A 12660-nucleotide genomic window follows, 5' to 3' on the forward strand; every position below is an offset into this window, starting at 1 on the left:
CCCGCAGAAAGACGAAGCGGCTCCAGCACCGGGCGGACCGTGTGCGCGCGTCCAAGAGCCCGCCACGCATGCGCCTGAGCCCGAGCCCCTCAACCTGCGCGGCCCGCACGCCGGGCGCCGGCGCAGCGAGAACCAGAAATCCGCGGGCACGCGGGGCCGGGCCGCGGGGCACGCCGGGACTGGTAGTCGGCCGCGGGGCACGCCGGGACTGGTAGTCGGCCGCGGGGCACGCCGGGACCGTCCTCACCTGGCCGGCTGCGCGCCCGACGGGCCCAATGGGAGCGGCGCCCGGCCGCCACGCCCCGCCGGACGTCTGTGCCGGGACATGGCCGCCGCCGGTGCCGGGTCCTTGAGCTGAGAGCCCGCCGCCGGGAGCCAACCGCTGCCCACAACCGTCCGCGCGGGCAGGCCGAGGCGCCGCCGGTGGGCGAGGAGCCGCGGCTGCCGCGGAGCAGCAGGAGGAGGCACGGCAGGAGGCAGGAGGCCGGCGGCCCGGGCGCATGGCGTCCATCTTACTGAGGAGCTGCCGCGGCCGGGGGCCCGCCCGCCTCCCGGGGCCCCGCGCCGCTGCCCAGAGGGGTGAGCGCTCCGCCGTCGGCGCAGGGAGGGCCGGGAGGGGGCCCGGGACGGGCGAGGCGGCTCCAGGCGGTGAGCGTGGCGCTCGGGCGCTGCCCGGGCTGGGGTCACGCCGGGCCGTAGCGGCCTTGGCCGGCCCTGCCCTGTGCCCTGCCCCTGCGCCGCGCCTGGCGGGCCGGCTGCCGGGCGTGGCGGGCGCCCGGGGCCGTGGGTGCCGCGCGAGCTCGGTACAGCCGGCACGGCGGCGGCCGGTGACTCGCGGCGCGGTGACCTTAGGCGCCCTGCCCGCCAGCGCGCCGTTGGCAGCGGGTTGGGAAAGTTTGGAAGGGAGCGCGCCGGCGGCCAGCCCAGCGACGCTCTCCGCGCCCCTCTCGTGGTTAAGCGCCGTGGAACGTGGCGTCCATCACGAGGACCGTGGCTGAGTCCTTGGGTCACTTCCCGGGCTCCTGGGGGCGAGGAGGACCTGCGGGCTTTGCAGGGCGTTCGTGGGACCGACGTGGTGTCCCCCCTGGGCGTCTGCAGAGAGGGTCCCCACCCAGGCCTTGCTCTCTGTGTGGTCTCGGCCAGGTCCATTTGTATACATAGTCTTCCTGACCCCTATCTGTGACATGGGAGTTACACATAATGCTGGACTCTTAGGGGTCCACCTAGGTGGAGTGCCTCGCCATCTTACAATACAATACATGAACCTTTCTTTTATTTTATTTTCTTTTTTTTTGTTTTTTGTATTTTTCTGAAGTTGGAAACAGGGTGGCAGTCAGACAGACTCCCGCATGTGCCCGACCAGGATCCACCCGGCATGCCCACCAGGGGACGATGCTCTGCCCATCCGGGGCATCGCTATGTTGCGACCAGAGCCACTCTAGCACCTGAGGCAGAGGCCACAGAGCCATCCTCAGCACCCGGGCCAACTTTGCTCCAATGGAGCCTTGGCTGTGGGAGGGGAAGAGAGAGACAGAGAGGAAGGAGAGGGGGAGGGGTGGAGAAGTAGATGGGCGCTTCTCCTGTGTGCCCTGGCTGGGAATCGAACCCAGGACTCCTGCATGCCAGGCCGATGCTCTACCACTGAGCCAACCGGCCAGGGCCACAATACATGAACCTTTCTGAGTTTGTTTCTGATTTGTAAGAGTGGGGTCAAGACAAAACTTGCCCTGTAGACTGAGAGCTTCAGGTAAAATGATCTATTTTGAGGTGCCTTACAGTTTTGACCAAGGTACTCCAAGAAATGTGAATCTTGTAATTTTTAACAGTAAGGGCTGCTTGGCTGCGTAGACCTTTGGAGCGGTGGGAAGGGAATTGGCAGCAAGAACTCCCGTGAATGTCTGGTGTCCAGCCCAGCCAAAGTTTAGTTTTTCGCTTTACTGTGACGGTTATACTTTAGCCTCTTCACATTTCCATAGCATGTTTACAGTTTGAAGTTAACTGAATTTTTTTTTGTAGTTGCATCATGTGGGGAATACTAATGTTTCCTGTGGTGTGGTCTCTGTTACATGAACACAAGGGCGTGAGAGTGGGTCAGACAGTCGGCTTGCTGCAGGACCAACAGGGACTCCAGAGCCCTGAACCCTGAGAAAGGACACTCCCAGCTGTGTGCTATGACCCTTTTTTGGAGTACATTCCCAGTATTATTAATATCTGACATCAATATGATTCTTTGTTACAGTTACTAAACCAACATGGATACATTGTTAATAACTGAGGTCCACCATGCATTCAGTTTCCCTTTATTCTGATACTTTTTTTTTCCTGTTACATACTTTCCTCTTATTCTACTTAATACTTTTTTTCTGATGTTCCAGGATCCAAGCCAGAATGCCATATTGCATTTAGTCCCTTTTCCTTTTAGTTCCCTTTTGACTGTGACAGTTCTGTGGAAGACTGGTCAGCTATATTGTAGGCTTCTCCTCCATGGGGATTTGTCCGATGTTTCCACATGCTTAGACTGAGGCTGTGTGTTTTGGGGAGGAGACCACAGAGGTAAAGTGTCCTCATCACATCCTATCTAGGGTGTCTGCTATCAGTGTGATTTATGGCAGTCATGAGACCTTGATCACTGGGCTGAGGTGGTGTCTGTCAGGTTCCTCCACCCTACAGTGACTCTCTTTGCACAACCTGTTCTTTGGGAGAAAGTGTGTGCAGTGTGTACTCAGGAGTGGGCTGGGGCTTCCTCAAGGTGGGCTGATCAGATTCACCAGGGGCTGGATGTGAGAGCAGCAGCCCGTCAGGGGAGATTCCCAAGCGGGAGGACTCAGGGAGAAGCAGGCTGCAAGTCTTGGAGCTGTTGAATGAGGTGCCCATGTACCTGCTGGAGGGGTGTACCCACAGGTATTCAGGTACCAAGGGCCCAAGGAGGAGCTGAAGAGGGGGTAGAGAGAATTCTGCCTGGAGCAGCTGGCGGGGAGAATTGAGAGCTGAGAGTGTGATCTCCTGGAAGGCAGGTGAAGAAAGGTGTGGGATGTGAAGACATGCATGTGGTCTCTGTCTCTCTCCCCAGTTCCTGCCAGAGCTCCAAAAGCCCTTGGAGTTCCCCGAGTGATCAGGATGTCTCATGATTTATAGTGAGCCCCTTTCTCTCTAACCTGAGTTTATGCTAGTGAGGTACCGGTGATAGCATCTGGACCTTTCAGCCCCACTCCCAACCCCCAGGTTGGAGCTAGAGACTGGAGATTGAGTTCAGTCATCAGTGGTCAAAGGTATGATCAGTCGTGTCGTTGTAATGAAGATAAAAACCCTTGAATAGGGAGGAAGGGGAGCTTCTGGGTTGGTGGTACTTACTGACCCCATAGAGATAGAAGCTCTTGCATTCAGGACTCTTCTGGACCTTGAGCTATGCAGCTCTTCACCTGGATCTTCATCTGTGTCCTTTGTAATGAGTTGTAATAATGTGTAGATGTAGAGCACTTTCTTGAATTCTGTGTCGCTCTAGCACAGGGTTCATCGGAACTCCTGCATTTGTAGTTGGCAGAGTGTGGGCAGCCTGGGGACTCTAACTGCAACTAACATGTGCAGTGGGGGCAGTGGGACATGTGGGATTGAGCCGTAAACTGTGGGTCTGCACTAACTCCTGGTAGGTCAGAACTGAGTGATGGACACCTAGCTGCTGTGGAGAGTTGGTTGTTGGGAAAAAGACACACACACAAAAAGAGGGCTTCCAGAAGAGAGTTGCCCATGGCAACTTGCTGTGAAGGGGAGGGAGGAGAGGACAGAACCCTGGAGCCCACCCGGGGGTTTCCTCAGAAGGAAGCCTTAGAGTGCAGTGAGCATAGGAAGAGGGTGTGCAGGTTCATACCACTTTGAGATATGGGGCACACCGGGAGCCCTGGGAGCGGTGGCAGCTGCTCTGCCTGCTGGGGTGCGTGTGCAGGGCCAGAAGCCATTTCTGAGCCAAGTTGAGGTGATGGGCTGGCCCAGGCAGGGGTGTGGTAATAGGCATGGGCCAGGGGGAGAGGCTTCTGTTTGGGAGACAATGGTGGCGGGGGGCTCCTTAGCTGGAGTGGTGTGTTCTTTTTAATTTTAACTGAAAACCTAACGTTTGAAACATAAAAGGTTATTTTATGAATCATGGTGACTGAGCTTATGAACTCAGCTCCCAAATTAAAATTAGGCTGATATCCATATACAAGGTCCTAAATTTAATGCTTGTTGGAAATAGCCTTCTGCAAAAGAAAGTGAGATTTGCCTGTGTTGACGCTAGCCTCCTATTGAATTACATAAGTGACAACTGTAAGTCTGTCCCAGACGGTCCACTAGGAGCGGCTTGCATCTGCCTTGCCTCGTCTGCTCAGAGGGTGCCAGGAGTGGGTCTGTCGCCCGCCCTGTCCGTCTTCTCTGCCCTGCTGGCTCCCAGAATTGGCTGTCAGCAGCCCAGACCTTTCTGGGCACTCCAGCTGCCTGAAAGCCTTCCTGTGCCAGTTTGCCTTCCCAGGCTCACTGCTTGGCACCCTGTCAGGGTCAGGATCAGTCTTGTCCTCACAGGCTGTCTCCCAGCACAGGGTTTATCTCAGGTAGCCCAAAGCTTAGGCATGTGTAGGAACCCTGAGTTTATGCTTATGGGTGCACTAGAATAAGTTAGAGAAAGGGACAAAAATACATCAAAATCCTAAAATTATGCTATATGCTCATCAATATTGTTTAAGCAAGAAATGGTTTACTCTTGGCATTTGTTTTTCTAGCAGTTCTTAGCCTTAGCGTGGGGCTGCCTGTGTTGGTTGTCATGTGCACCCTGGCCTCTGCCCACCAGAGCCAAGCTGGAGCAAGGGGGAAGTTGTCTCACCTGGGGGGACCTGAAGGCTGGACTCCCTGGGCCCTTGGCTGGTGGAGACTGGTGTCCTCACGTGGGATGCAAGGAGCCATGGACTGACGCAGGCTCTCCTTTCCGCTAGGGCCACCCCAAGACACGTGTGTCCCTCACTGAGGCTGGCCCTTCCCCTGACAGCACTCTGAAACCCTCCAGCTGGCCAGCAGGCCCCCAGCGACTCCCCTTACCAGAGGGAGGCTCTCTCTCTGACTCTGAAAGAGTGTCAGCCCAAAGTGCCTGGTTTGAGACTGATTCTCTTGTTTTTCCTTTGTTTTTGTCATAGGTAGTCTGGGCGATCACGCTTGTCTCAGTTGTGCCAAGACCGTGGGGTTGATAAGCCGCGTGTAAGTAAATGAACATTGCTGTGTGCCGTGAGTGCCAAGTGAGTGATGGTGACTCTCCATTTGGGGAGCTCACAGCTCCTACTTTGCAGTTCTTTGTTTTTGCTTCTTTGGGTTTTTTTTTTGTTTTGTTTTGTTTTTGTATTTTTCTGAAGTTGGAAACGGGGAGGCAGTCAGACAGACTCCCGCATGCGCCTGACCGGGATCCACCCGGCATGCCCACCAGGGGGCGATGCTCTGCCCATCTGGGCCGTTGCTCTGTTGCAACCAGAGCTATTCTAGCACCTGAGGCAGAGGCTGGAGAGCCATTCTCAGCCCCCCACCCCCACCCCTGCCAATTTTGGCTGTGGGAGGGGAAGAGAGACAGAGAGGAAGGAGAGGGGGAGGGGTGGAGAAGCAGATGGGTGCTTCTCCTGTGTGCCCTGGCCGAGAATCGAACTTGGGACTCCCGCACGCTAGGCCATCGCTCTACCACTGAGCCAACCATGTCTTTTCATTTTGAAATATGTAACTATGCCCTGGCCAGACAGCTCAGTTGGTTGGAGCATCATCCTGAAGCACAGAAGTTGCCGGTTTGATCCTCAGTCAGGACACATACAGGAACAGATCCATATTCCTGTTTCTCTATCTCTCCCTTCCTCTCTCCAGAATCAATTAAATATATATATATATAAAAAATTGGTGAATCTGTGAAAATAAATGAACACTCATAATCCCAGTGCCTGTCACAAATATTATCAGCATTTTGGTATATTTCTTTTTCTTTTTTTTTGTCATTGGAAATACCTTCAATAACAGTTTTATTGTTTTCTGTCAGGTATTATTTAATATTTTTTCATCAATATTTTAAAACTCTTTCTTATAAGGTATATTTCTTCTATTCCTTTTTCTTGTCTGTCTCTTTTTACAACACTCAGTGATAGCCACAGTCTGCATGTAGTGGCCTTTCCTGTATTTGCAGAAAGACGTGGGCTGTGGCAGGCAGCATTGTTGGTGCTGGGCTCTGTCAGCGAACACCAGAACAGACCCTGCCTCACACACACAGTCCTTCAGGGAGACTCATGTTGAGTACTGGCCGTGGGGCTCACCCCCGCTAAGTTCTGAGGACACATCTGGAATAAGGTGAAGTTAGCCCTTCCCTTTGGTGAGAGAGGTCCATATTGCTCTGAGGCTGGAGGGCTTCCTGGAGGGAGTGGCATTCGCCCTCTGTGAGGTCCACTGCCCCATACAGACTTGGATTTCTCTCAGGGCTGCTGTGCTCTCCCACTTGCCGTACTCTCTGCCCAGCACCCCTGAGTAGTGTCCTTCGGATGCCCCTCACCTGCCTGTGGTGGGATGCCCAGACCTCTGTCCTGGCACCTGCCAGACCAGAGTCCTTTTCTCCTTTCCACCATCCTTGATTCTTCCTTTTCGAGGGTGCAGGACCTCCTGTCTGAGTCTGCTGACTGGCCCCTCGCAGCCCCTTGCCAGGGAGCAGTGGGGTCTCTTGGGTTTTCTTACTCATTTGCGATTGTTAATTTGTCACCCCATCTTGGGTATAAAGCTTTTCTGGAGGGTGCTTTTTGGAACCGATTTAATTGTCTAAAAACTACACAAGTCATACCTGAAAACTTGCTTGTTGTTAAAGCAAAACACACTCAAGCTTATTTCCCATTGCATTGTAAGGCTCTACACGGCACTCCTGTGAGCAGCCGGCCCGAGGGGACTTCTACGCGGGTGCAAGTATGTCTGGTGGAGTCTGGGAAGGGCAACTTTTTTTTTTTTTTTTTTTTTTTTAATTTTTATTTTTTATTTTTTTATTTTTTTATTTTATTTATTCATTTTTAGAGAGGAGAGAGAGAGAGAGAAGGGGGGAGGAGCTGGAAGCATCAACTCCCATATGTGCCTTGACCAGGCAAGCCCAGGGTTTCGAACCGGCAACCTCAGCATTTCCAGGTCGACGCTTTATCCACTGTGCCACCACAGGTCAGGCGAAGGGCAACTTTTGTTGGGACACACGAAGCCTGTTAGAAGCCCCTCTTAGCAGCAGCCTCGACGGCCCCTCTTTGTTGCCAGAGTGCTTTATTTTTTAATATTTATTTTATTGATTTTAGAGAGAGGGAGAGAGAAAAAGACTGGATCATCAGTCTGTTCCTGTATGTGCCTTGACCGGGATTGAACTGACAACCTCTGACCCACTGACCCATCCAGCCAGAGCAGCTCCTGGCTCTGGACGTTGGTTTCAGTTTTTTGTTTGTTTGTTTGTTTTTTTAACAGAGAGAGAGTCAGAGAGAGGGACAGACAGACAGGAATGAAGAGAGATGAGAAGCATTATTCATCAGTTTTTTGTTGTGGCACTTTAGTTGTTCATTGATTGCTTTCTCTATGTGCCTTGACCGTAGGCCTTCAGCAGACCGAGTAACCCCTTGTTCGAGCCAGCGACCTTGGGTCCAAGCTGGTGAGCTTTGTTTAAACCAGATGAGCCCTCACTCAAGCTGGCGACCTCGGGGTCTCGAACCTGGGTCCTCCGCATCCCATTCCAACGCTCTATCCACTGCGCCACCACCTAGTCAGGCTCAGATGGGTTTTATAGTCATACACTGAGGTCATGAAATCTTTTTATGAAGTGGAGCCATTGATGTATGAGCATAGGACAGCTTTATTCTTGGCCTTTCTAGATCTCATTCTGAAGTGAACTTTGTAACCTGCAGGTGGCATTTCACATGCCTGGGGCCTTTGGGTGGCTGAAAGCAGCGCAGCCCAGTGACCCGAGGGGACGGTCCTGGTTTGGTTTTATTTTATTTTATTTTATTTTTATTTATTTATTTTTTTTACAGGGACAGAGAAAGAGTCAGATAGAGGGATAGATAGGGACAGACAGACAGGAACTGAGAGATGAGAATCATCCATCATCAGTTTTTCGTTGTGACACCATAGTTGTTCATTGATTGCTTTCTCATATGTGCCGTGACCGTGGGCCTTCAGCAGACTGAGCAACCCCCCGCTCAAGCCAATGACCTTGGGTCCATGCTAGTGAGCTTTTTTTTTTTGCTCAAGCCAGATGAACCCACGCTCAAGCCGGCTATCCTGGGGTCTCGAACCTGGGTCCTTCTGCATCCCAGTCTGACGCTCTATCCACTGCGCCATCGCTTGGTCAGGCATGGTTTTATTTATTTATTTATTTATTTATTTATTTATTTTGTATTTTTCTGAAGCTGGAAACGGGGAGAGACAGTCAGACAGACTCCCGCATGCGCCCGACCGGGATCCACCCGGCACACCCACCAGGGGCGAGGCTCTGCTCACCAGGGGGCGATGCTCTGCCCCTCCGGGGCGTTGCTCTGTCGTGACCAGAGACACTCTAGTGCCTGGGGCAGAGGCCAAGGAGCCATCCCCAGCGCCCAGACCATCTTTGCTTCAATGGAGCCTTGGCTGCGGGAGGGGAAGAGAGACAGAGAGGAAGGAGGGGATGGGGGTGGAGAAGCAAATGGGCACTTCTCCTATGTGCCCTGGCCGGGAATCGAACCCGGGTCCCCCGCACACCAGGCCGACGCTCTACCGCTGAGCCAACCAGCCAGGGCCTGGTCTGGTTTTAGAGTACTGTGGCTAAGATGGGTTAGGGGGCTGCTGTGTGCTTAGGTTCACCTGCAGTCAACAACCCCAGGTGTGGGGGCAGCAGCAGCATGATCAGGGACCCCAAAGTTTGCAGGACCAGTGTCCTGTCTCCCTGCATACAGTATCTGTTCTTTTTTTTTTTTTTTTTTTTTTACAGGGACAGAGAGAGTCAGAGAGAGGGATAGATAGGGACAGACAGGAACGGAGAGAGATGAGAAGTATCAATCATTAGTTTTTTGTTGCGACACCTTAGTTGTTCATTGATTGCTTTCTCATATGTGCCGTGACCGTGGGCCTTCAGCAGACCGAGTAACCTTTTGCTTGAGCCAGTGACCTTGAGTCCAAGCTGGTGAGCTTTGCTCAAACCAGATAAACCTGCGCTCAAGCTTGTGACCTCGGGGTCCCGAACCTGGGTCCTCAGCATCCCAGTCCGATGCTCTATCCACTGCGTCACCACCTGGTCAGGCAGCATCTGTTCTTGATAGTCTGCCATTTGCCTTAGTGAGTTCTCCAGCCAGCTTTCCGGGGACAAGGCCTCACATGGTTTCTTATTTCTGGACTGTCCCCCTAGTTGAACTTGAGAATTATTTCAGTTTTGAAATGGTCTTTTTGGGATTGTAACTAGAATGTCATTAAACCCATAAAATCATTAGGGAATATTACTTCTTTTATTTTAAGATTTTTATTTATTGAGTTTACATAGAGAGAAGGGGGACAAGAAGCATCAACTCATAGTTGCTTCACTTGAGTTGTTTATTGATTGCTTGTCTTATGTGCCTTGACCCAGCAAGCCCAGGGTTTGAATCAGCGACTTCAGCATTCCAAGTTGATGGCTTTATCCACTGCACCACCATAGGTCAGGCAGGAATATTAACTTTTATTAAAGTCACATAAAGTGTTCCCAGGTGTAAATTTTTTTTTTTTTTGTATTTTTCCGAAGTTGGAAACGGGGAGGCAGTCAGACAGACTCCCGCATGTGCCTGACCGGGATCCACCCGGCATGCCCACCAGGGGGCAGTGCTCTGCCCATCTTGGGGCGTCGTTCTGCCGCAACCAGAGCCATTCTAGCGCCTGAGGCAGAGGCCACAGAGCCATCCTCAGCGCCCGGGCCAACATTGCTCCAGTGGAGCCTTGGCTGCGGGAGGAGAAGAGAGAGACAGAGAGGAAGGAGAGGGGGAGGGGTGGAGAAGCAGATGGGAGCTTCTCCTGTGTGCCCTGGCCGGGAATCGAACCCAGGACTCCTGCACGCCAGGCCAACGCTCTACCACTGAGCCAACCGACCAGGGCCCAGGTGTAAATTATTTTATTAAGACCTTTTCTCTGCCTACCTGTGGTGGCACAGTGGATAGAGTGTTGACCTGGAATGCTGAGGTTGCCAGTGTGAAACCCTGGGCTCATCGGCTTGAGCACAGGCTGGCCAGCTTGAGTGTGGGGTCACTGGCTTGAGACCACTGGGTCAGGGCACATATGAGAAGCAATCAATGAACAACTAAAATGACACAACTATGAGTTGATGCTTCCCATCTCTCTCTTTTTCCCCTTCCTTTCTGTTTTTCTCTCTCCTTCTCCCTTTCTCTTCATATGCATGTGCAAAAAAAAAAAAAAATCTCATGTCAGTCTCAGCATCCAAAAATTAATAACTTTTTCCACTGATTTAAGAGTGGGGGGGAGGAGGGAGAGAGAAATAAAAGCATTGGCTCACTGGTGCACTTAGTTTTTACATTTAGTTGTGCACTCATTGGTTGCTTGTATGTGCCCTGACTGGGGATCAAATCTGCGACCTCGGTGCACCAGGACTGTTCTATCCATTGTGCAGCCCTACCAGGGCCCAACAGTTTAGTTTTCATTTTGATCATACAGTAAAAGAGATCTTGAGTCACACAGATAAGTAATTGTAAGTGGTGACCATTTGTATTAGTTGTTTTGTGATTTCAGTCTTCAGTTCAAATGGTCTAGACCCCTGAAATGTGGACAGTTTCTGGTCCAGGACAACATTAGTAGGACATTACCTAGCTACTCTTGACCTTTTTTTTTTTTTTTTTCTGAAGCTGGAAACAGGGAGAGACAGTCAGACAGACTCCCGCATGCACCCGACCGGGATCCACCCGGCACGCCCACCAGGGGCGACGCTCTGCCCACCAGGGGGCGATGATCTGCCCATCCTGGGCGTCGCCATGTTGCGAGCAGAGCCACTCTAGCGCCTGGGGCAGAGGCCACAGAGCCATCCCCAGCGCCCAGGTCATCTTTGCTCCAATGGAGCCTTGGCTGCGGAAGGGGAAGAGAGAGACAGAGAGGAAGGAGGGGGGCGGGGTGGAGAAGCAAATGGGCGCCTCTCCTATGTGCCCTGGCTGGGAATCGAACCCGGGTCCCCCGCACACCAGACCGACGCTCTACCGCTGAGCCAACCGGCCAGGGCCTTGACCTTTTCTTTTAATCACAGAAGTGAAGGCAGAGAGGAAGCACCCAGACTTTGTGTAACTAGTCAGACAGGAGAGCAGTGGTTTTGAAACCTCACTTAGTGGAAAAGTCCGAGTGAGGGGAGGCTGTTTGTATCCTAACACCTTAGCGTGGCCGCTCACAAGATTGGGTACGGAACTGTTGACGTGTTGGTGTTGGGTGCTTTCTGCGCACGCTTCTACTGGATGCTTCTGCTGGATGTCGCAGGGCCTCGTGGGCTCCAGGGGAGGCAGAGGTGCTGTGGGCAGGGGCTCCAGTTCCCCAGGTGAGGTGAGCGTGGTTTCACCTCTTTTCTCGGGGCAGAGAGGTGTTTTGCACTTCTAGAGCCATCCCTCCAAGTCACGGTGCTGCTGGCATCACATCGCCCTGCTGGTGTCGTGTCCCAGAAAAACGAGGGCATGTGAAGGCTTGGCATCCTCTGGCCCAGCTTGTGGCATTTTCACAGCTGTTTACAGTCAGGAGGTGTGGGCCGGAGAGCAGTCTGGGTGCCCCCTCCCTGTGCCTGCTGTCCAGGGCTGTGCTGCTGACCCTGAGCACTGCTCCTCAGGTGCTGCTCGCTCTTCTCTTCCTGGAGGGATGGCAAGGTGTGGGGTTGACACGCAGGAGTCGGCATCCTAAAGTAAAACAAGCAACTCATGGGGGTTCCCAGGCTTTTGAATGTGACTGGAAGGGCCTTCCTCTGGGGACCATGTGTTCTTGTTGACTTGTTCCTTTCGCCCAGAGGTTTTTTCCCCACCTGGAAGGTGATTAAAATGGGGAGGGGCATCAGGAGCAGGTTTGATGACTGGCTGGTGGGAGGCTGAGCCGCTGGCCCCTGCAGTGAGGGATTGGTGCTTCTCAGGACGCTGGGTGCTCTGGTGGGTTGGGGTAGAAAGGGTCAGCCGTCTTTCCCGCCTGCCTCTGGAGAGGTGGCAGAGCCCAGATTGGTTTTGGTTAGATGGGAAATTTTTTTTTTTTAATATTTTATTTATTGATTTTTTTTAGAGAGAGAGGAGTGAGAGAGAGAGACAGACAGAGAGAGAGAGAGAGAGAAGGGGGAGGAGCAGGAAGCATCAACTCCCATATGTGCCTTGACCAGGCAAGCCCAAGGTTTCGAACTGGCGACCTCAGTGTTCCAGGTCAACGCTTTATCCCACTGCGCCACCACAGGTCAGGCAGATGGGAAATTTTTTAAATAACAAATTACAATTTTATGCTTTTGAAAATAGCTAACTCTCTTCTGGCTAGAGTATCATTAGCAATCTCTGATGCACTTGAAGGCAGCAGGTCCAGGACCTCACAGCCCTCGCTGGGCACACTGTGCTGCTCAACTCGGTCTGTCTTCACATGTCTGTGCCTGTCAGCTGCCCTTTGTGACTGCTGATGTCGTGTCCTCTCATGGAAGCCACTCGCTGG

General features: G+C 52.7%; 1 protein-coding gene across 3 annotated transcripts in view; it reads left to right on the forward strand.

The window, feature by feature from the left end:
- Window positions 1-314: 314 nt before the first annotated feature.
- Window positions 315-12660, forward strand: part of LETM1 (leucine zipper and EF-hand containing transmembrane protein 1) — a 43637-nt gene continuing 31291 nt past the window's right edge. For 2 of the 3 annotated variants that reach the window (XM_066232935.1, XM_066232936.1), the window contains exons 1-2: window positions 316-579; window positions 5157-5217. In XM_066232935.1, the coding sequence (XP_066089032.1) occupies window positions 501-579; window positions 5157-5217 (140 nt within the window). In that variant the 5' untranslated portion in view covers window positions 316-500. Of the gene's footprint in view, window positions 580-5156; window positions 5218-12660 lie in introns of all 3 variants that reach the window. The other variant, XM_066232937.1, reaches the window with a different exon arrangement.

The sequence above is a fragment of the Saccopteryx bilineata genome, chromosome 5 (assembly GCF_036850765.1).
Source record: "Saccopteryx bilineata isolate mSacBil1 chromosome 5, mSacBil1_pri_phased_curated, whole genome shotgun sequence".
Taxonomy (NCBI): Eukaryota; Metazoa; Chordata; class Mammalia; order Chiroptera; family Emballonuridae; genus Saccopteryx; species Saccopteryx bilineata.